Consider the following 24089-nt stretch of genomic DNA (forward strand, 5'->3'; position numbering starts at 1 on the left):
TCAGGTAGAGAAAAGCAGCATATAAGAACCAACTCTTCTTCTTCTCTAGTAATTTCAGGGCTCTCTCAGCCTCACCCACCTTTTTTAAACTGCTCTGAGACTCCTTTGGGCAACGAAAAGCAGGGTATGAAAACCCACACATCTTCAAAGTGGCTTACCATCACCTACCCTTCCTCTCCTCACAACAGACACTCTATGAGGTTGGTGGAACTAAGAGAGCTCTGAGAGAACTGTGACTAGCCCAAGGTCACCCCAGCTGGCTACATGTGGGGGAATGGGGAATCAAATCCAGCTCTTAAGAAGTGGCCCAGGAAACTCAGGGCGAGTCGGTGTGACTTCTCTCTCTCTCTCTCTCGTGCGATTCACAGATTCCTGCTTCCGTGTCTTTAATCTCCTCACAAAGCTCCTTGGAATTTTTAGTTCCTAGACATAAACGTACTTTGAACGTTCCACAAGTTTTTAAATGCTAACTGCGGTTGTACGTTAATCGCAAGCGACAAGCCGAAACATGATGGGGTCAAGACGTGCCGGTACAGGGAAATGAAGGTGCAATTAGGATGCTCCTATTCCTTCCAACGGGATTTGCGCAGGAAAAACTTTGTGATGAATCAAGTCCTCCGAGCTCAAATACACAAACCAGTCCAAGACGTTTGGAGAGAGAACAGCACGGTAGCTACGACCCGTCAAAATGTCAATTTTAGCAACACGAGAGTGACAAACCAGATCTGGATTACACTGAGGCAAACAGCATACTGCTATTATCAGTGATTTACCAACCTGTGCTGAACAGCACAGTCTGTGCCTTGGGCTTTGGAGCGTACGTTTCCCAAACAAAGCATTGTTCATGCTGGTGAATTGAAAGGCTAGCTCCCACCTTGACAGAAATTGCTGAGATTTGTACTGAATGAGTTAGCCATCTGAAGAAGAGTTGGTTTTTATACCCCGCTTTTCTCTCCCTGAAGGAGTCTCAGAGTGGCTTACAATCGCCTTCCCTTCCCTCTCCCCACAACAGACACCCTGTGAGGGAGGGGAGGCTGAGAGAGCCCTGAGATTACTGAAGAAGAAGAAGAGTTGGGTATTATATGCCGCTTTTCTCTACCGAAGGAGTCTTAAAGTGGCTTCCAATTGCCTTCCCTTCCTCTCCCCACAACAGACACCCTGTGAGGTGGGTGAGGCTGAGAGAGCCCTGATATCACTGCTCGGTCAGAACAGCTTTATCAGTGCTGGGGCGAGCCCAAGGTCACCCAGCTGGCTGCATGTGGAGGGCAGGGGAATCAAACCTGGCTCACCAGATTAGAAGCCACAGCTCTTAAACACTACACCACCCTGGCTACCTCGGGTAGTTAAAAGCGGGGTACCAAAAAACCCCAGTTCTCTCTCTTTCCCCACCCTATTGCTACACTGGCTTGCACTTACTGAACAACTGATAGTAGGTTGTGACTCACTGATGGAGTGGCAGGTTAAATGGTTGCCAGTTTTCTTTTTTAAAAGTTGGATCAAGCTGGGCTTAGCCTCCCCAACGTGTGGGTCCCTCTCCCCTAGACGTGGCCCATTGCCTCCTGCCAACCGTTAAAAAACATGGGTGTGAATCTCTTTGTCTCCCGTGGACGGTGTGTGCAGAGCACAGTCCAAAACAGCCTTGCGGGCAACTCTTAGAGAATTCACACAGGGTTTTCGGTAGCAATCTCTGTGTAACGTTAGCATGGGAGCCAGGTTGCCTTCTTAGTTTCACTGAACTGTTGAGTTCAGGGTTAACAGGAGGCAGAAGAATTTGTTTTACTTAGGAAAGAGTTTTTGTCCTGAAATCAGGGAGGTTGTGAGATTGGGCTGGCTGGATAAGTTGGAGTGCGTTGGTTTGCTCAAGGAGTGAATAAAATGTGGAAGTCGCTGCCAGGGGGTGGAGAGAGGGCCACAGGAATAAACAGGTTGAAATGGGGATCAGAGTAAGTCTTGTCAATGGCTACTAGTCTTGGTGTCTGAGGGGAACCTCCACATTCAGAGGCTCAAAGCCCCTGAATCCCAGAGCTAGGAGGCGACATCAGAGGAAGGCCTTGGCCTCTCTGCCCTGTTGTTGGACCTCCAGAGGAACTGGTTGGCCCCTGGATGAGGAAGGATGTTGGACTAGATGGACCACTGGTGTGATCCAGCAGGGCTCTTCTGATGTTCTTAAGAAGGCCTTAGCTTCTCTGCCCTGTTGTTGGACCTCCAGATGAACTGGTTGGCCCCTGGATGAGGCAGGATGTTGGACTAGATGGACCTATGGTCTGATCCAGCAGGGCTCTTCTGATGTTCTTATTCCACAGTTTCAGGAGGGTAGCTGTGTCAATCTGCAGTAGAAGAGCCAGAATTTCAGTGCAATGTTTGGCCACTTTCTTTGAGATAGAGCTGTATTTAAGCTGCGTGGTCTCAGTAATGCAGATGGATATTTCTTTTTCTGGCTCTTCTGCCGTGACTTTTGATGTGGTTTTGCTCTTCACTGGTAAAAGTGCTCAGAGCTTTGACCTGCACCAGCCTCCGTTCTCCATCACGCTCTTGTGCTTGGGAGCAGTTCGCATTTGTTGTCATCACAGCATTCCATAGTTCTTTCTGTTTTCAAACCGTTTCGTTTCAGACTTGATCTTCAGAAGCCGCAATTTCTGGGAAACGGCTCAGCCGCTTTAAGCAGAGTGGAGTTTTCAATTCGAGGTGTGCGATTTTAAAAAGGGAGGCAGATGGCCGGGGACTAGGAAATAATAACGTCTTGCGTGTGTCACACAAGTTATCGTAGACAGTCGTTGTATACAGTCGTTGAAGGTTTGACCATCCTAGGTTTATTACAGCAATATAACATGGTTCGTTTTCGTGCCAGCACGGACATAAAATATACGACGAGGGACTTTGGCCTTTGCAAATGACGCAAGACGGTTTGGGTTGAGCATTACTGGCTACAATATTTTCACCATTTGTTCACTGGGGGAAAGTGCCCTCAGATCCCGAACTGTGTCAACCTCGGTTGAATTTTCATGGCAAGAGAGCTTTGGAGGTAGTCTGCCATTGCTTGCCTCTGCTTAATGGCCCCAGACATCCTCGGTGGTCTTGCTTCTGAATACTGTCCAGGGCTGACCCTAGTGCCATGAGATCTCATGAGATCACAGGCTAGCCTGGGCTTGTTGCTTTTTAAACCATAGGTCAAACGCAACTCCACTAGGCAGAATCTAATTAACACCCTACTAAGTGTCATATGTCATATCGATTTTATTGTTTATAGCCGAAGGCCTTCTGTTCCACATATAATATTTCTGGTAAGGGCTAGGAGGAGGAGTGTGTCTCATGGCTTAAGTGCCACTCAGGACAGATGTCCCACCCCTGAGTGCCTCCTCCTCCAACCAGCTTGCCTGTCTATCCAGTGGCCAGCCAATCATCTTCCATCCCCCACCTCTGACCACCCCTTCCTTCTTCCACTTCCCTCCGAGGCTTGGAGGCTGCAGATCCCTGGTTCGTGAGAGGGAGGCTGCAGATGAGTTCCTTAAGAGCTCATCCATGCCGGTGAGTTCCTTAAGAGCTGCCTGCAGCCTTTCCAGGTCTTGGGGGAGACGGAGAGGCTGTCCGCAGAGTTCTTCCACCCCACCCTCCCAATCTAGCTCCTGTTGTATTCCTGAATGCAACAAGCTTGGCCCCTAGTCACAATATAGGGCAAAAGATTCATGCACTGAAGAGAAACCAGAGTATAAGGCCATTACAATATATATACAATATATACAGTTAAAATCAGGATCTGATAAGACAGTAAAGCAGTATAAACAAAGGTATGGAACTAAATCAGATCCTAGTAAAGACCAAGCAGTAAAAGGTTATAAAATATTAACTCTCTGACGGGGTAAGTTCGGATCAAATTTTCCTTGCCGCCAGTACAAACAAGGACACGTTATAACTAATCAGGGACGAGTGCCCGATAACAGAAAGACCAATCTATCAGTGTCTGTGTAAAAATTTCGTCCCAGTGGAAATCTAGTTATGAATTTAGCCCTCGGTTCCAGATGTAGTGGGCAGTCTAAAGCAGGGGTAGTCAACCTGTGGTCGTCCAGATGTCCATGGACTACAATTCCCATTAGCCCCTGCCAGCGAACGCTGGCAGGGGCTCATGGGAATTGTAGTCCATGGACATCTGGACGACCACAGGTTGACTACTCCTGGTCTAAAGCATATTGAGAAAAGTCTTCAACAGCAGGTTCATCAGAATAACATAAACGAAGGGCTGGAGGTTCACGGGATTAAAGATCAGGAAGGAAGGCCGATGGCATAGCTTGAAAATGCAGGCGGCTGTTAAATGATTACCCTCAGAGCATATTCTGTGTCCAGGAATGAACTGGGGATTAAAGTGCCCCAGGGGCAAGCCACACAGAACTACCCCCTGCTGCAGGGGCGACTCTACTCCCATTTGGCCTGTGGTACAAGCTATGCCTGTTGTTTCCTCCGTTGCTCCTTCCAGCCCTGCGCCCTGCCACAGTGGGGAAGGTGGTAACCATTGTTGGTGCTGCTGGTCCGGTCGGACACAAGCAGTCCATTCGGCTACTGGCACTTGGCTGTGCTTGCTCTTGTTGTTGTTGTTGTTGTTGTTGTTAGGTGCGAAGTCGTGTCTGACCCATCGCGGCCCCATGGACAATGATCCTCCAGGCCTTCCTGTCCTCTACCATTCCCCGGAGTCCATTTAAGCTCATACCGATTGCTTCAGTGACTCCATCCAGCCACCTCATTCTCTGTCGTCCCCTTCTTCTTTTGCCCTCAATTGCTCCCAGCATTAGGCTCTTCTCTAGGGAGTCCTTCCTTCTCATGAGGTTGCCAAAGTATTTGAGTTTCATCTTCAGGATCTGGCCTTCTAAGGGGCAGTCAGGGCTGATCTCCTCTAGGACTGACCGGTTTGTTCGCCTTGCAGTCCAAGGGACTCGCAAGAGTCTTCTCCAGCACCAGAGTTCAAAAGCCTCCATTCTTTGACGCTCGGCCTTCCTTATGGTCCAACTTGCTTGTGCTTGCTCTTGGTGGCCTGCAACCCTTCTGTAATGCCACGTTGGATCACGCCAATGGCCCAAGCAGTCTAACGCTCTGTGTCACATGGTGGCCAGAACCCAAGTGTCATCAGGAGGTCCACCAGTGGGGCCAGAACTCCAGAAGCCTTCCCACTGTCTCCCCCCAAAAAACCAAAACTACAGAGCCTCATTATCATCACTAAGAACATAAGAAGCGACATGTTGGATCGAACCATTGACCGGTCTAATTCATTGCATCATTCAGTGGCCAAATTGTTGATTAGCTCAACAAAAGAGGCAAAATGTCAGAATAACAAATTTACGGCACCTTTGAGACTATCAGAATTTTATTCAAGATATATAAGCTTTCGTTCACGAGCATGCTTCCTGAGATATGAAATCACCACTGGACGCAAACTTTGTCCTCTTTTCCCTTGAAGGCTGGTTTCTTGTGTGGGGGGACATGAGTGGGGGCCTTGGCTCACTGGTAGATCACTTGTGTGGCATACAGAAAATCTCACGTTCAATCCCCGCCATCTGGTTTGAGGGGACTGACAGCTTGATTCGGTATAAGGCACATTACTTTGTGCATGTGTGGGAGGGGAGAATCACTGAAAATCCCCTTCCCCGTGAATGCAAATTTCTGTTGCATCCAGCCCAAAGTTTGAACCAAGCTATGGCCCTGCCTAGCGGGCAGCGTCTTAGCCATTTAGGAGAATTGGGTTTTTTCCAGCTGCCAGTTTCCTGGGAGCCTTTTTGGCTTAAAAGCGGCCCCGAAAGATCACAAGCCAATCAAATAAAAGTGCCCAATGTGTTCTGACCTTGTCAGCCCAGTCTTGCCTGTGGCTTGGAGAGGCGGTGGTTGGTGATGAAACGGAGGCCTATTGTTGTTTGATATATTTTTGTAATGCGTGTTCTTTCTGATGTCAAAGCCACCGTACTCTTTCTCGGAACCTGATGTGCTCTTTTTGGTTACGTTGAGAAACAATGTGCCGTGTATGTCTCTGCCAGGCAGCTCGGGGATTTTGCCCCTCCTGCCTGCTTCAGTGTTTGTTTTGGAATTTTCTTGAACCGGGTGAAGCTGCAGGACGTTCTGTTGTCTCTCCAAGCACCTGTGCTTCTGATAAAAGGGGAATGATGTCTCTTGAGCCTGTCATACTCCAAGGGGATTGGGGCCGTGGCTTGGTGGTGGAGCATCTGCTTGGCATGCAGAAGGTCCCAGGTTCAGTCCTCGGTATCTCCAGTTTAAAGATCCAGCAGTAGGTGATGTGAAAGACCTCAGCGTGAGACCCTGGAGAGCAGCTTCCAGTCTTGAGTAGCCATTACTGACTTGGATGGACCAAGGATCTCATTCAATATGAGAGCAGGTTCATGGGTTCAAGGGTGCAGCATGCAATTTTCCCTCCCAATATGGAAATCAGGTCTGTCTTGCAAATAAGTCCCGCAGCAGGTCTAAATAAAAATTCTTTTTGAAAAACACGAGCAACAAAGATTTATTCAAGGTGTGAGCTTTGGAGTGCAAGCACTCTTCCTCAGACTAAATTAACAATCATTGTGTGTGTGTGTCCGTCCATCTCTGTACCACATAGACCAGGGGTAGTCAAACTGAGGCCCTCCAGATGTCCATGGACTACAATTCCCAGGAGCCCCTGCCAGCGTTCGCTGGCAGGGGCTCCTGGGAATTGTAGTCCATGGACATCTGGAGGGCCGCAGTTTGACTACCCCTGACATAGACCTTCACCATATCAGATACGCTATTGAAAAATGGTGTTCCGGGATGGGGAGGAGAAGGCTGGTAGTTTGGCAACAGCTATTGCTCCGGGGCCCATTCGTCAGTAAATTGTTCCTTTGGTGGCCAGGCCCTGGGCAGTGGGAGACAAAGAGGAGAGCTTCCCGTTTCAGAATTGAAAAGGGAAGCTGGGAGTCCTGACCCTTTCAGTGGGCAGTTCCATATAAAGGTCAACAGTCGCAGTGGTTACCTTAGGCTAGCGAGAGAAAAGTTGAAAACCTCTTGTAGTAGGCAAGGTGGAATAGGGCCTGCAGGACGACACAGGTCCTTTCGCCATACAGTTGATGTCCCCTGGATTTTGGCCACTGTGCGACACAAAGTGCTGGACTGGATGGGCCACTGACCTGATCCAACATGGAAAAGAAACCCTTCTGCGGTTGCCTCCCAAGCCGGCATCTCACAAAGTAATTCCACTCCTGTGTGTAGAACAGGTATGTTGTTGTTAGGTGCAAAGTCGTGTCCGACCCATCGCGACCCCACGGACAATGATCCTCCAGGCCTTCCTGTCCTCTACCATTCCCTGGAGTCCGTTCCCTGGTTCACACCTACTGCTTCAGTGACTCCATCCAGCCATCTTGTTCTCTGTCGTCCCCTGCTTCTTTTGCCCTCAATCGCCCCCAGCATTAGGCTCTTCTCCAGGGAGTCCTTCCTTCTCATGAGGTGGCCAAAGTATTTGAACAGGTGGTAAGGCAGCAGACATGCAGTCTGAACCTCTGCCCATGAGGCTGGGAGTTTGATTCAGGCTAGAATTCAGTTCAGCAGTGGAATAGGCTGCCTAAGGAGGTGGTGAGCTCCCCCTCACTGGCAGTCTTCAAGCAAAGGTTGGATATACACTTTTCTTGGATGCTTTAGGATGCTTAGGGCTAGTCCTGCATTGAGCAGGTTGTTGTGTTGATGGCCTGTATGGCCCCTTCCAATTCTATGATTCTATGATCCCAGCAGCCGGCTCAAGGTTGACTCAGCCTTCCATCCTTCCGAGGTCGGTAAAATGAGTACCCAGCTTGCTGGGGGTTAAACGGTCATGACTGGGGAAGGGAATGGCAAACCACCCCGTATTGAGTCTGCCATGAAAACGCTAGAGGGCGTCACCCCAAGGGTCAGACCTGACTTGGTGCTTGCACAGGGGATACCTTTACCTTTTACACTTAGGTATGTTTGCACACACAGATCCTTGAGCAGAGTTCTGTTTGCAAGTTGCGTTTTAGGCAGCTCTTGGGGTTCCAGGAACTCTTGATTGGCATCTCACTTCTCTTGGCTAACACTCTAGCTTGGCAAGTTTTTAAAAAAACACCTGAGGGGAGAGTCCTGCTTCGCGCTGCCAGGCGGACGAATGTAAATATTTCCAAAGACCGAATCTCTGGGTGTGGGCAGAACGGAACGTCTTGACAGCAGGCGGCAGCGAGTGTCCAGTTTAGGCCCGGCGTTGTGTTCCTTCCCCATCGGCACGTACTTTGGAGGGAGAAGGAAAATAAAGCCATCTTGGGACAGAAATTTTCCACTCCGCTCGTGGTCAGAGCCCTGGGAGTTTTCGCTTGGAATTTTCCGCTGAATTGGTTTTAGAGACCAGTTTGGTTTCAGAGGGTAGCTGGGTTGATCTGCAGTAGAACAGATTCAAATGATTAGCCGTGCTGGTCTGAAGAAGCACAATAAAATCAGAGTCCAGCAGCACCTTTAAGACCGACTAAGATTTATTCAAGGTGTGAGCTTTCGAGTGCAAGGACCCTTTGTCACAATGCCCAAATTTGATGGGTTCTCTCTCAAGGATCAGCTCTGTATCTGCAAGGAGGGTCAAGTAGAGCAGGGGTAGTCAACCTGTGGTCCTCCAGATGTCCATGGACTACAATTCCCATGAGCCCCTGCCAGCAAACGCTGACAGGGGCTCATGGGAATTGTAGTCCATGGACATCTGGAGGACCACAGGCTGACTACCCCTGAAGTAGAGATCACAGAACACATCTTATTTGAGTGCAAGCTGTATAATCATATCCGCACAGGTGCATTAGGACCGATGCTTATAGAATGTCCTCATGACCTGAGAAAGCATCGCCTGCAAATATTGCTATCAGATACAGATGATCTGCTAACTAGCATAGTAGCAAAATTTGCGTGGCTAGCTTTAAGAACTAGGAAAGATTGGGCCACTGATTTATGGCCATTATAACCTTGCTGATAGGTCCACAGAACTTCTTATGTTTTTTTTGGTTAGTAGCTTTTATGGTACGTCTCTTAATCTTGTTTTTTGTTTTATACTTTTAATAGTTTAATAGTTTCATTGCTTTCATGGCTCATTTTGTCTTTGTAAAATAGTCAACGGGACATAATGCTTTTAAATGTCGACTTTTATGGTGGAGAATTTTTAAAGTTTTACTGCTGATGCATTTTTAACCTTTTAAATGTATTACCTTCTCCTTTTACAAACTGCTACTGTATAGTAGTGCGTCTAGAATTTTGGTCGAAATGACCGTAAAATAAAAATTATTATTATTATTAACTGAAACGCTTGTAAAACATAATCCCACACCCTCCGTCCCTTCCTTCCTCCCCCCCCTGGCAGGACAGCACCCAGAGGAAACCTGAAGAAGAGTTGGATTTTATACCACCTTTTCTCTGCCAGAAGGAGTCTCAAAGCGGCTTTAAATCTCCTTCCCTTTCCTCTCCCCACGACAGGCAGCCTGTGAGGTAGGAGGGAGCGCTCCAAGAGAACTGCTCTGAAAGAACCATGACTGGCCTAAGGTGACCCAGCTGGCAGCATGTGGGGGAGCGTGGAATCAAGCCCGGCTCACCAGATTAGAAGCCGCCGCTCCTAACCACTACACCAAGCTGGCTCTAAGATACCAAAGGTGCCAAAGGATGAAGAGGTGTGTTTTCACCAGGTGCCAAAAACTACACAATGTAAGCACCCGGTGAATCACCAGAATCTCTCAAAAGTGGTTTATCTCCCTGCTGTTACATGCGTGCATGTGGGAGTTCAGGTTGCATTAATACTTCAGGACATCCATAAAATATTGCTAGCTGGTGCAAAACTTTAATTAGCTGATAAGACGCAGGCTTTGGTCTTTTAAAGCCATTTTAAAAGTTTACTTCTCGCCTGAGAACAGTTTTATGAGATGTGTTAGGAGGTATGGATGTTGTTTTCCTTTTCCCTCCCCGATATTTTTATGCTCTGTTTTTAAAATAGCGATAGCATTTTACGATTTTTATTCAAACGATGTTTATGTTATTGTTTGTATAACCACGCCGGAGCCTGCAACCCTATCCCAACCTGATGGAATGTGCTACCATCGGAGATCTGGGTCGTGGCGGAACTATCAAAGGCGGAACTATCAAAGGCCTGGAAAACAGCTTTATTCTGCCAGGTGTATGGCTGAGGCAGGGGCATGTGAATTTTAAAAAATTCCACCTACCCCCCAGGACATACACACCCCCCCCCCGGTACTTCAGCCTGGATCAGGCTTTCTCAGCCAGGGTTTCATGAAAGGACGCTAGCGGAAATTGAACCTCCTCCAAACGGCATCTTTAAACTGGGACAGGGAGTCCGTAAGAGCTGTGCCAAGGTATTCCTTTTTAGCAGCGAGAACAAGTTGCTCCTTCAGAAAGGAGTCTGGCCATCTGGATTACCTGCTGCTGCTGCTTGTGGCTTTTGAATGACATCTCGAGGTGATCCAAGCTGCGATCCGTCCTGCTCCAAGCCTGATCTTTTCTCCGCCTGGCTGAAAAGGGAGGCTCTCCGGTTACCGCAGGGAAACAGTAATCGTGAGAGCTTTTGAATAGGAGCGAGGGGGTCACGGCCTTGCGGCCCGATATGAGATTTCATGGAAAAAGAGGTTTTCTGTTCGGAGCTCCAGCAGTTTCCCTGGGACACCTTTCCTTTTTAAAAAAAACAAGTTGCCTTTGGACAGAATTGCTGTCTCGGTCCTGAATGGTTTGCTCGATAGCTCATGTACACATGAAGCTGCTTTCTACTGAATCGGACTCGTGACCCTTCAAGGTCAGTATTGCCTACCCAAGCCGGCAGCTGCTCTCCAAGCAGAGATCTTTCATATCACCTCCCATATCATTCTGTTTAATTGGCGGTGCTGGTTACTGAGCCTGGGGGCTTCTACATGCCAAGCCGATGTTCTTCCACTGAGCGATAGCTTTTCCTCAATTTTGTTCTTCTTGTGTTTCAGTGGAGCAGCAGCCAAATACTTTGAGAAAGTGCAATATAAATGCAGGGTAGTGTTTAGGGTGTCACGCTTTTTCTTTTCTGCTATCTCTTGTTTTTTTGATCTTTTCTCTTTTGCTCTTCCACGCATTCTTTTGCCTTCTCTTTTCCATTCTTTTGTGTTCTCTTTTCCTTTTCCTTTCGATCTTTCTTTTTCACATTCTTCTGCTCTTTCGTGCTCTCTTGCTCTGTTTTCTCTTTTGCTCTCTCTCGTTCTTTCTCTTTCTCTTTCTTTCACTCTTAACTTTTCTCTTTTACTCTAGACTCTTCTTCCTCTTTCACTCTTTTTTCATTCGCTCTCTGGCTTTTTTATTCTTGTTTGCTTTCTTTCACTTTGACGTTGCTGTTCTCTCCCCCTCTTCCACTTTTCTTCGCTCTCTCTCTCTCTCTCTCTCTCTCTCTCTCTCTCTCTCTCTTTTCCTTTCTCAGCCTGACGTTTCACATTCCCAGTACGTATGAACACAGCAGCTTTTTGTATGGCCATGCACACACCGGTAGTGTGAGTAGGGATAAATGGACAGTTCTCACCAGGGAGAGAAGCAAGCCGCATGGTTCCACAAGGGTCAGTGCCCAGGCTGCTCCTATTAAATTAAATCTGGGGTCTGAACTTGCTGAGACTGAGTGGGGAGAAGATATTGGGGTCGTAGTGGACAGCCCAATGGAATTGTCTACCTAGAGTGCTACAGGGGTGACCGAGGCAAACTCTGTTAGGAATTATTAGTAAAAGGACTGAGGATTAAACGGCTTATGTTGTAATTCCCCTGTATAGATTTATGGTACGGCCCCATTTGGAATATTGGCTACAGTTCTGCTCACCAGATCTCCAAAAGGACATTGCAGAGCTGGGAAAAGTACAGCCAAGAAAATTAGGGGGTTGGAGAGTTTGGGATTTTTCAATTTAGAAAAGAGACGACTAAGGGGGTTGTGATAAAAAAAAAAAAGTTTATAACAGTATGCATGGGATAAAGAGAGTTGAGAGTTGACCAAGATAAATTTTTCCCCTCTCCCAAAATACTAGAACTGAAGGACATCCAATGAAGCTGGTGGGCAGTTGATTCAGTGGGGACAAAAGGAAATACCACTTTACATAGAGCAGGGGTAGTCAAACTGGGGCCCTCCAGAGGTCCATGGACTACAATTCCCATGAGCCCCTGCCAGCTGGCAGGGGATCATGGGAATTGTAGTCCATGGACCTCTGGAGGGCCCCAGTTTGACTACCCTGATTAAGGAATTTGCTCCCAGACAATGTAGTGATGGACATAGAAATTGACAACTTTAAAAGGGGATTAGTCAGATTTGTGGAGGATAAATCTATCAATAGCTACTAGCCATCGTAACTGTGGGGAACCTCCACATTCCAAGGCAGTTAACCTCTGAATTCCAGAGTTAGGAGGCAGAGTCAGGGGAAGGCCTCAGCCTCTGGGCCCTGTTCTTGGCCCTCCAGAGGAACCGGCAGGCCACTGTGTGAAACAGGATGCGGGACTATTGGTCTGATCCGTGTAATAAAGACAAAGGAGAACTTATAAAACTTATTTGCTTAGCTATTCTTGTCTTGCTGTTTCCTGATTTATATACTGTGTGCTGCTCTTTCCCATACATTATTGGTCTGAACCAACAAGGCTGTTCTCATTTTGGCATTTTGGGTTGTCCACACACAGGGTGGATTATTTTTCTCCAGCATGACTATTTGGAAATAGGGATTCTAATTTGGTATTTTTTTCCCCCTTCCAACAGGACGTTGGCATTTCTCCAACCCAGCGGGATGAAGTCACCCAGTGGCTGACCAAACTCAAATGCCAGTTCCACCTTTATCCAGAAACACTTGCCCTGGCTGTCAGTCTCTTGGACAGGTTTTTAGCTGCCGTGAAGGTAAATATTTGAGAATCGGCATCTTGGGAAGGCCTGTTGGTAGAAGTCACTCTCTTCCCTGGATTTGGGCCCTCTGGGGCAGGGGGGCAAGTTTTTTCACCCAAGGTATCTTCAGTTCAGACCTCTGCATGGCAACCTCTAATCGGGAGATCAGGGTTTGATTCCCTGCTCCTTTTAATGGAGATGCCAGGGATCGAACCTAGGGCTTCTTGAACACGAAGTGGAGGCTCTTCTACTGAGCAGACATGGTGTCAGGATGACAAGACTGGAAATAACGACTTCTTTAAAAGAAAGTGTTTTATTTTCCAAGCAGATCGATGCCTTAGACCAGGGGTAGTCAAACTGCGGCCCTCCAGATGTCCATGGACTACAATTCCCAGGAGCCCCTGCCAGCCTTCGCTGGCAGGGGCTCCTGGGAATTGTAGTCCATGGATATCTGGAGGGCCGCAGTTTGACTACCCCTGCCTTAGACGTTCAAAGCCGAAACTGGCTTGCACTTTCAAAATACAGTACTTTTACCCCAAAATTTCCCTCCCAAAATTGTTCTCACTCCCAGAGAGGATTCCTCCCTCCCAAGTCCAGGTGCCGTCCAGGAAAACAGCCAAGTCGATAACCCAAACCACCTCAATTTTGGTTCCACTAGCTACAGCCACTTACAAAGATACGTGATTCCATGTGATTCTGACATGGTTGTGATGGTGCTTAAGGTGCTCCTGGAATCTTGCTCTTTTCTGTTACTGCAGACAGGCTAACACCAGGCTACATGCCTCGATCTGTTTAGAAAAAGATGAGATCAACGCATTGATCCCAATGTGCAGCACATCCCACCCACCTCTCACAGACAGCGGGAGGGGGGGGACAGAGTCCCTCTCGCCGGCCGTTCTCTGGACTGTGTAACCTCCTCCCTTTCCCCCTCCTCTCTCTGCCCCCAGGCCCGTCCGAAGTACTTGAACTGCATTGCAATCAGCTGTTTCTTTCTTGCCGCTAAGACTATCGAGGAAGACGAGGTAACGTTTCTCCCTTAAGGGCGAGGATCGTACGCGCCTGCCTTGGAAATCTGCACTCCGCACCTTTTGTGGTCGCTGCTGCCCTGCCAAGGCACAAGCGAAAACATCATCCGCTTTGATGGTGGTGTTCGCCGTGGGGTAGAAGGCGGGGCCGTTGGCATGCCTAGCGCCCCTTCACCTGCCCCCTCCCCGGGTTTGGAGCCGCATTTTGTGTTTGGCTGATGTTGCGGTGGCTGGCAAGCCGATCCCAGGCTCCTGCATCTCCCGCTCCACCCTGTCCTGGGAGGGTGGTTGAACACAGAGGATCTTTTTCATCTTCGCCCCCCTGCTGAGCCTGTACGATGGATGGGATGGAAAGTCTGGAAGAATCCTTCTTGGGGTCGAGAGGCAGTGAGGCGCAGTGGTTAGGAGTGGCAGGCTCTAATCTAGAGCAGTGGTCCCCAACCTTTTTATCACCGGGGACCGACCACTCAAAGCCTTTTACTGAGGCCCGGTGGGGGGGGGGGTAGTTTACTCCTCTACTCTCAACCACTGCCCTAGCACTCTCTGATCGCTTTGGGGCCAAGGGACCAAGCCCTATGAAGATAGGTTGAGAGACTTGGGAATGTTCAGCCTGGAGAAAAGGAGGTTTAGAGGGGACATGATGGCCCTCTTTAAGTATTTGAAAGGTTGTCATTTGGAGGAGGGCAGGATGCTGTTTCCGTTGGCTACACGCAGTAATGGGTTTAAACTACAAGTACAACGATATAGGCTAGATATCAGGAAAAACTTTTTCACAGTCAGGGTAGTTCAGCAGTGGAATAGGCTGCCTAAGGAGGTGGTGAGCTCCCCCTCACTGGCAGTCTTCAAGCAAAGGTTGGATACACACTTTTCTTGGATGCTTTAGGATGCTTAGGGCTAATCCTGCGTTTAGCAGGGGGTTGGATTAGATGGCTTGTATGGCCCCTTCCAACTCTATGATTCTATGATTCTATGTAATGTTTAAACATCCCTTAAAATAAGATACAGACACGCCACAACAATGAAGTGTGTTGTAAAGGGCCGGGGGGGAGGAGAAGGCATCCTTCGGGGCCCACCTCCAATTAGTCGAAGGACCACATGTGGTCCATGGCCCACAGGTTGGGAATTGCTAATCTAGAGAACCGGGTTTGATTCCCCGCTCTTCCACGTGCAGCCAACGTGGGTGACCTTGGCCCAGTCGCAGTTCTCCTGCGGCTTCAGGCTCATCCCTCGGGAATGTTATTCGAAGTGCCTGTTGTTTCCTGTGCCCTTCTGAGCCGTTCCCTCTTTCAGTTTCTTCTTCTTCGGCTTTTGCAGAGGATTCCGGTACTCAAAGTGTTGGCCAGGGACAGCTTTTGCGGCTGCTCTCCGGCGGAAATCCGCCGCATGGAGAAGATCATTCTGGATAAACTGAACTGGGACCTGCACACAGCCACCCCGCTGGATTTTCTCCACATTGTAAATATGCTCTTTCGGCTTCTGCTGGCCTCTGCCTGTTTCTGGAGAGGGTGGGGAAGAGGAGAGCAAGGGAGAGAGAAGGATGTGCCCGGGGAAGGAGGGGGGAAGATGAATGCATTGCCTCATGAGGTCCTTTGGGGTCAAGCGAACTAAAAGTGTACTGCAGAGGCTGTTACCGTGTGTGTTTTTTGGCCAGGGTCCTACTGGGTGCAAAAAATGGGTAGAGAACTGAGCATGATGAGAAATCTTGACTTCCACACCCTCAAAAAAGTTTCTAGCTGTTCTGTTTTGAAGGTGGCTGTTTGTCTCGTGGCTGTCTCTGGTTCAAGCTCCGTTTTTAAGGTCCCTGTCTTTCCCGTCACCTACCACCTTGTCCTTTGAGGTGGAGATGCCAGGGATTGAACCTGGGACCTTTTAGGTGATGAGCAGACGCTCTGCCTCTGAGCCAAAGCCCCTCACAACCCTCTCCAGCAAGACTCGGCTCGAGCTGCCCCAGCCCAGCGATCCTCCCGTGTCCCCTTTTTTGTAAACCTCACCTGCTTCTTGTTCCTTCCCTCCCATCCAGTTCCACGCTGTTGCCTTGTCCACCAGGCCTCAGCTGCTGACCGCCTTGTCCAAGATGAACCCTTCCCAGCACGTGGCCCTGCTCACCAAGCGGCTCCTTCGTTGCCTGGCCTGCTACCCACTTCTGCAGTTCAAGGGCTCCCTGCTGGCCTTGGCCATCGTCAGCCTGGAGGTGGAGAAACTCATTCCTGATTGGCTTGCTCTCATCATCGAGCTGCTCCAGAAGGCACAGGTGAGGTGGGGGGCAACCCCGGGCCCACTGGGAATACCCCTTCCAAGGGGGTGGCCCCCATCCTAGGACTCTTGGCATGGAACCTCCTAACGTTCCATGATCGGACCCAGCCCTGGCAGAAGCCAGCATGGGATTAGCCCCCCCTGCCCATCATGGCAGCCATTTTAGGATTCCCCCAAATTGATGCAATTGAAGGAAAATGGGAAACTCGCTCAATGCAGAATATACTGTAAGGTTCAAGCACGGTCAAATAAGATACTATTGAATTAAAGCTTGGTGTAGTGGTTAGGAGTGCGGACTTCTAATCTGGCGAGCTGGGTTCGATTCCCCACTCCCCCACATGCAGTCAGTCAGATCTTGGGCTCGCCACGGCACTGATAAAACTGTTCTGACCGAGCAAATTCCAAAATGGATGTTTCCTCCATGGTGACTGATCTCTGTTGTATTGAGATTGGTAGTAATAGCCAGAGATCTCCAGGCAACTCCTGGGAGTTAAAAATACGATGAACCATGAGAGTCCAAAAGAAGCAGCGAATATATAACGCTCTACTTTCCAAAAAGAGAAACAGCAGAGTCAAAAATAATCCCTGACAAAAATGCCAAATAAAAAGTCCTCATAAGAATTCTTAAAGGTGTCACTGATTTTGTTTTGTTATAAGAATTCCAGAGTCCTTGAAATTTTGCAAAAATTCCAAATGGAAATTTTTTTGTGAATTTGTGTGAAACGGCGAAAATTTCGGGAACCAACGCCTGCCTCTATTTTCATGCATATTTAGGAAAAGCCATCATACTCCCATATGAGTCTGTACTACAGGGGTAGTCAAACTGTGGCCCTCCAGATGTCCATGGACTACAATTCCCAGGAGCCCCCTGCCAGCATTCGCTGGCAGGGGGCTCCTGGGAATTGTAGTCCATGGGCATCTGGAGGGCCGCAGTTTGACTACCCCTGCTGTACTAGTTCCTGTTGATTGTTATTTCTTTTTCTCTTTTTGGAAAGTACAGCATTAAATATTCCCTGTTACTATTTGCCTCTCAAGGTTTATCGTATTTTCCCCTCCCCTGTGCATTCTGTGACTCCCACCCGGAGGCTGGCAGCCTCAGCCCAGCCAGGAGACGCCCTCCTTCACCAGCCTCTTCTTTGTGCTTCCTCCCTCCTCCCTCCCTCCCTCCCTCCCAGATGGACAGCTCACAGCTGATCCACTGCCGGGAGCTGGTAGCACAGCACCTTTCCCCTCTGCAGCCTTCTCTGCCGCCCAACTCCGTCTACGTCTACAGCCCCCTGAAGCACAGCCTGGAGGCCTGCCACGCGGGAGCCCTCCGATTCCACCCCCGCTCCGCCCCAGGTCCGGGCTGCAAGGACAACCGCGAACCGGAAGTGCCAAGCCACGGCTCCGCTGTGCTGTGCTTGTGCCGGCCGGCTCCCGGCAGAGTCAAGCAGGCCACGGCCAAGCGCAAAGTGGAGGAGATGGAGGTGGACGACTTCTACGACGGGATCAAGCGGCTCTACAACGAGGAGAACGCTCCGGAAGGGGTGGCCTTGGAAGGGAAGGCCCCCTCGGCCTGCAGCGCCGACGCCTCGCGGCAAGGAGGAAGCGCGTCCCCTTGTCCCCCTCTGCAGCCCGTGTCCGTCATGTAGTTTGCCCGCCCTGCTCCTTCGGCAGGAAACGCCTGGGCCGCACACACGACATTGGGCGACAGCTGGCCAGTAGAGCGAAGGCAATACCTTACAGATCTAAGCAGAAGGGAGTTAGATTTGTCTTGTCCAAAACCCCTCTTTTCCCCTCCCTCACCCCCACCTCGTGCGGCTAATCATCGTTCCCCCCCCCCCATTATTTAAGTACTTCAAAACAAAGTGAAAAAAAAATTATAAAAAAACTTTTTTAAAAAGACCCAAAACTACGCAAAAAAAAAAAAAGTAGCAAAAATTTCTTTCTCGTGTTGTCTGTTCCACTGTTTTTAATCTGCTGTTGTGTATTGTACCCCTCCATCGGCCGTGTTGGAGAGTTCACACCGATTGTGCAAAATTAAGGACCCTGTTCCAAATTTCCAGCGATGCCACCTCTCCAGATTCTGAGTTTTGCATCATTTTGAGGACTTTCCCCGAATCCTCGCTCTTTTTATTTTTGATCTATCAGATTGTCTTGTGCATGTCTTTCGGTATTTCTGCTCTGTTAACATAGCTAACCTTTCCTTTTATTTCCCAACATGCACCCTCCCTCTCCCGCAAAACTCTCCTTTTCTATCATTTAGCACTTTGGCGTTTAAAATATGTTAGTTAAAAACTCGATCTACATTTTCAATTTGGGGGATTGAAAAGGCAGCCCAGCACCAAAGAAACCCAGACCAGTGTCAATGGAAAACGGAAGACACATCGGTCCCTAGCAGGGAATTTCTCCTCAGATTTCCAGGTTCAGATCATCTTCAGGCAAAGGTTGGCAGGTTTGAATTGTGTCCACAAATGGGCCGCAGCCTGGGGCAAAATGCAACATAACAATGCCCCCAAAGCTGCAAGCCCTCCCCCCACTTCCTGTGCAGCAACAACAGTGGCATTAATGACTTAATGCGGCATTCGGTTTTCGCTGCATGGAAAGGATTCAGTGTGGATTCCTTCCGGCTTCTTCCCGTCCTCCATTTTTACATTCATGTAACTTTTACAGAAGAAGCCTGGGGAGGGGAGGGGAGGGGCAAGCACCAAAGTTTTCCAAGCATTTTCTTCTTCAGCCTCCTAACTCTGCTCCTCCGAATAATCTCCGTTTCAAAGTTCCCCCTGCAGTCCTTTGGAAGGTATTTGCTTTCAGCGGCCAGACTCAGTTAAGCCTTCTGGTAGCAATAAAACAACGTTGTCCTTGGGGTGATCCGTGTCTTGTATTTTTTAAAGTATCGGGCGCAAATGGGGAGAGGCCGGATGGCACAAAGGACCCACAAATCCTCAGCCAATGGCTGTTTTCGGTTCCTGTTCGTTTTTGCCTTCTGCTGAGGCTCAGGAAACCCCTCCCATCCCACCATGCACTTCAGCCCCATCCAAGTTTCCAAAACGCCGCCTTCTTTGAGCACAGAAATGCACCAGATCTTTCCAGTGACGGAGCCCATTAATTCCTGTGGTCTTCTTTCCCGTGTTCCCATCTCTCGTCGTACTTTCTGGAAACAGTGGTCAGAATGGCATCAAGGAAGCTCGCAGCTGCTTTAAAAAACGGTTGGTTCTCATATGCCCCATAGTGGTTTTCCTACTGCCTGACTCTGCATCAGGACCCTGGGATACCTCGGTGGTCTTCCAAGGCCGACCCTGCTTAGCTTCTGCCATCTGATGAGATCAGGTGAGCTGGACCATTCAAGTCAGAGCAAAAGAGAGAGAGAGGTGGTTTGCCACGGCCTGCTTTCTGAACCGGTACCCTGCAATCCCTCAGTGCCCTGCCCTCTTAAGTAACCAGGGCCAACCCTCCTTAACATCTGAGATCTGACAAGATCAGGTGCACCAGGTTAGGGTGAGGCAGCAGCAGAATTCCCTTTAATGATGAGGTTGGAATTTGGAGTTTTGCACATGACAAGCATACATCTGCTGACTGAAGTATGGGTCTTTCCCATGCCGATGTGGTATAGTGGAATTGGAGGGCTTGGGTTCAAATCCAGACACGGTGGGTGCTTGTGTTAAGGGACCCCAGGGACAGGATCCTTCAGAGAAGGGAGTAAGAAAAAAAAAACAGGCAGAAGTGCAAATTCTGTCGACCCAGCCTCTTTTCTACCCATGCAGCCAGAGACCAAGGGACAGAGCCTCCAGCTGACGGGGGGCTAGGATCAAGAACGTCACCCCTGCAGGGAAGGATATTTACAAGGTGAGTTTCACAAAACAATCTGGTAGTTACAGCCAGTGAAGAAGGAGAGTTGGTTCTCATATGCCGGTTTTCTCTACCTGAAGGAGTCTCAAAACATCTTACAATCATCTTCCCTTCCTCTCCGCACAACAGACACCCTGTGAGGGAGGGGAGGCTGAGAGAGCCCTGAGATTACTGAAGAAGAAGAGCTGGTTCTTATATGTGACTTTTCTCTCCCGGAAGGAGTCTCAAAGCAGCTTACATTCGCCTTCCCTTTCCTCTCCTCACCACAGACACCCTGTGAGGGGGGTGAGGCTGAGAGAGCCCGGACAGGACTGCTGTGTGAGAACATATCAGGGCTGTGACAAGCCCAAGTTCACCCAGCTGGCTGCATGTGGGGGAGTGTAGAATCAAACCCGGCTCACCAGTTTAGAAGTTGGTGCTCCTAACCAAGACACCAAGCTGGATCAGTTGAGAGTCCACCTGGATTCAGGTGGAAACCTCCAGAATTTGGTAGCGATAATTAAGGGTAATGTGTTTTATTTTAACATTGTGCAGGGCTGATTAATTCAGCATCTCAAATCACTGCATTCCCCCAAAATAAAGGCCAGATGCACACACATTCTAGCTTCAAATGAGTAGCCGTGTTGGTCTGAAGTAGCACAATAAAATCAGAGTCCAGCAGCACCTTTAAGACTAACTGTGATTCACAAAAGCGGCTAAATTGCCAAACATTTTGTGCTTACTAATGAGATGGGTTTGCCAATTAAAGCAAATACTCGGCAGCTGCATTGAGTTCACTGAACAAACACCTTCCACCCACAAACAGCCACTAAAAGGATGTAGTGCAGCCTCCTAGATTCTTGTGGCCTTGAAACAGGCAGGCCCAGTGGTGTGACTGGCATCTGGGTTACCTCCATCCTCCTTTACCTGGCTCTATGAAGTCACAGGCATCTTGAACGAATGTTTAAGTTAGCAAAACTTCAATTTTCCCCAGGCGTCAGCCTTTGAATTGAATGGGAACCTGCTTGATTCTTGCTGGCTTGCTGGCTGACCTTGAGGCAGGTGTGCTCTCTGTCCGCCTCTCCTACCTCACAGGATTGTTGTGAGACAAAAGGGAGGGTTGGAGCACTACCTAGTGTTAATGTGCCAAGTCGATACCCAGTGGTGGTGGTACAGGCCAGATAGTTGAAAACTCCGTGTCTCACCCCCTGCTCCGGTTTGGAATGAAGAACGGAATCCATTTTATTTGACATCATCTTCCTCTCCTGATCTAGGCATGCTCGGAGGGAAGGGGCTGAGCAACCAGTGACCTTTCAATGCAAACCTCAGGATATGCTCTTTAATTAATATGTTAGCTCTGTTCTTTGCTGTTATCCTACAACCCTGTTTTCTGGCCCCACATTGTTGCCTCACATTGATCATTTATGGCCCAAAGATGTTACAATCCAGAACCTATAATTTCTCCAATCCTTGATCATGATATTAATTTGTTTCAACACACTTGGATTTTCCGAACTGGGGGATGTGCAGGAAAACAGAGCAAGAACGGGCTGGAAATGCCTACAGCAGTGGTGACCCGGCTGGGGCTCCCCTGATGTGCATGGACTACATTTCCCACAAGCCCCTGCCAGCGGATGTTGGCCTAGAAGCCGTGCAATGATATCGGGCTTTTAGCAAAAGCCTCTAGCACCCTCCAGTAGGTCTATTCGCTATTACCGTCTCTCCATTCATTCAGGCTGAGGATTTAAAACAGGCTTCTGTGTAAGAGATTCCATGCTGATGGAAGCTGAGGCTGCTTTTTAATTTTCTTTGTACAGCAGGAGATTTTGGCCCGAAAGCACAACTGCTTTTACAGACTCATAACTCCCCCCCTGTACACTGTCATGCATTTGTTGTTTGCTAGTTTTAAAATATGACACATCTGTTGATGGTAGGGTTTTTTGTTGTTGTTTGACAGTCCAGTGGCCACTGAACTAGGGCCACCTGCTGGGGCTTCCAACGCAAGAGACGTAGAGAGATGGTTTGTCATTGCATTTCCCCAATATATCGTTGATATAATTCCACACATAGTTTGACCCCATTGCTGCAGGTCCTCTCCTCTGCCGCCAACAGGAACTGCACCTTGTCCTGCTACAAGTGACAATTTTTCAGATAAAGAGAGCCACCCTGTCCCCTCTCAACTGCCTCTTCTCCAAGCTGAACATGTCCAAGTGCGTCAGCCTTTCCTCATAGGGCTTGGGCAGCAGGCCCTGGATTGTCCCCATCACTCTCCTCCTTGTTTCTGTGGCCAACAGTTTAGGAGCATATGGGGGGGCTGCTCCACTTCTCTTCCAGTGGTCCTCGTGGGTGACTGCTCTTGAGGTGGGGAAGAGCAAACAGGTCTGTTGTTGGCTGTTTATGGCCCACAGCTCAAAAACTTCCCTTTGCAAGTGGAAAGGACAAAGTACGAGATGCAGGAATTAGGCAATCAGACCATACCCGTAATTAGTCATCAGGAAGCGCCCCCATCAGTTCAGGGATGGTGAGGAGGTGTTATTGGGAGAGAAACATTCATCCACACCCCTCCCGGCAGCTGCAACCCAACTCGATTTCAGATAACTTCAGCTGCTTGCGGATTACCATCAAACAAGGATCTCCTGGCGTCGGGTTCTGGTTTGATCCCTGGTGGCTATTGCCACAGGTATCTGTGCTACGGTTGCTTGGAGATCTCTGAGAATCACAGCTGATCTCCAGATTACAAGGGCTGATTCCCCTGGAGAAAATGGCTGCTTTGGGTGTGCAAACTGTGGGTCTCCAGATGTCCATGGACTACAATCCCCATGAGCCCCTGCTAGTGCCACAGCTTGGCCACCCCTGGATGCCAGGATCCACTGTTGAGGTCTCCCCTCCTCCTAAGCCCTGCCCTTCATATGCCCCACCCCAAATATTGAGGAATTCCCCAATCTAGATTGGTCCCATGCTTGTGAACACAGCAGTGCCCAGCACTGGCCCAGGGGAGAAAATATCCTATAACACAGCTGAGAGACAGAGAGAGACTCTGCTTATTGTGACATTTCGACCCACCCCTTTCATTGCAATGCAGGGCAGTTTTATAAGGAATGGCCTTTTCAGGAAGGCAAATCTTGTGTGTTGCCAAGGGTCAAAACCACTGGCATGTGTTCTAAATCCCCATTAAACCGAGGGGCCTTGGAGATTTAAGGGAGACTTTGTGTCTCCTGGCGGCTAATTAGGGCAGCCACTTCATTAAAGGAGCCTCAGCCAATTACTCGAGTGTACCTTCGATTGCTTAATCAATGAAGGAACCAGGCCTGCATATATTTGCATGGAGAGAAGCAGTCATTCGGAGGGACAGAGACATGCTCCTTGTTCTGGGCGTGGTTCAGCAGCACCGATGGAGGGGAGGTATGCCTCTTGGGTGCATGAGGGCAAGGCCGTCACTGTGGCCTGAGTTGGGGCACAGTCCAAGACCTGGGGTTTCAGGGGGACCCACTGCCACTGACCACCTACACACCTCCTCTGCCCTCTCACTTCCACCTGCCCAAGTCATTAAGGGAGGTCATGTAGGTGGTGTACAGTGGGGGCTCTCCAGTAGCCATGGCAGCAGCACCCCCTGCTTGCACATACTGGCCAGAGGTCAAAGAAACAATGTGCAGGGAACGGAACATAGGAGAGGGGAGAGCTTTAAGAGCCATTGTGGTGGACGGGTGAAGAGTGGGGGCCTCTGATTGGAGAGGGTTTGATTCCCCACTCCTTTCCCACATGCAGCCAGCTGGGTGACCTTGGGCCAGTCACAGTTCTCTCAGAGCTCCCTCGGCCTCACTTACCTCACAGGGTGTCTGTTGTGGGGAGACAAAGGGTAGGCAATTGTCTGCCACTTTGAGCCTCCTCCTGGATGAGAAAAGTAAGGTACAACCACACACACACACACACACACACACACACTGCTCTGCTCTTCATCTTGCTGCAAGTGGGAGGATTCTTACAGCCATAGATGGCTTCAAGAAGGGATTGCAGAAACATCTGGAGCAGAGTTTCATCAGTGGCTGTAGCCATAAGCTGTATGTGCAATGTGCTCTGTATTCTTGGTGCTTGGGGGGCAACAGTGGGAGGGATTCTGGAGTTCTGGCCTTGGCCCTGGCTACGGTGTGACA

General features: G+C 49.2%; 1 protein-coding gene across 2 annotated transcripts in view; it reads left to right on the top strand.

Annotated features, from left to right (window-relative positions):
• Positions 1–18976, top strand: part of CCNI (cyclin I) — a 42982-nt gene extending 24006 nt beyond the window's left edge. For both annotated transcript variants that reach the window (XM_077301112.1, XM_077301113.1), the window contains exons 3-7: positions 12731–12865; positions 13798–13872; positions 15190–15330; positions 15896–16126; positions 17304–18976. In XM_077301112.1, the coding sequence (XP_077157227.1) occupies positions 12731–12865; positions 13798–13872; positions 15190–15330; positions 15896–16126; positions 17304–17762 (1041 nt within the window). In that variant the 3' untranslated portion in view covers positions 17763–18976. The remainder of the gene's footprint in view (positions 1–12730; positions 12866–13797; positions 13873–15189; positions 15331–15895; positions 16127–17303) is intronic.
• Positions 18977–24089: the final 5113 nt, after the last annotated feature.

This window comes from Paroedura picta, chromosome 10, assembly GCF_049243985.1.
Source record: "Paroedura picta isolate Pp20150507F chromosome 10, Ppicta_v3.0, whole genome shotgun sequence".
NCBI lineage: Eukaryota > Metazoa > Chordata > Lepidosauria > Squamata > Gekkonidae > Paroedura > Paroedura picta.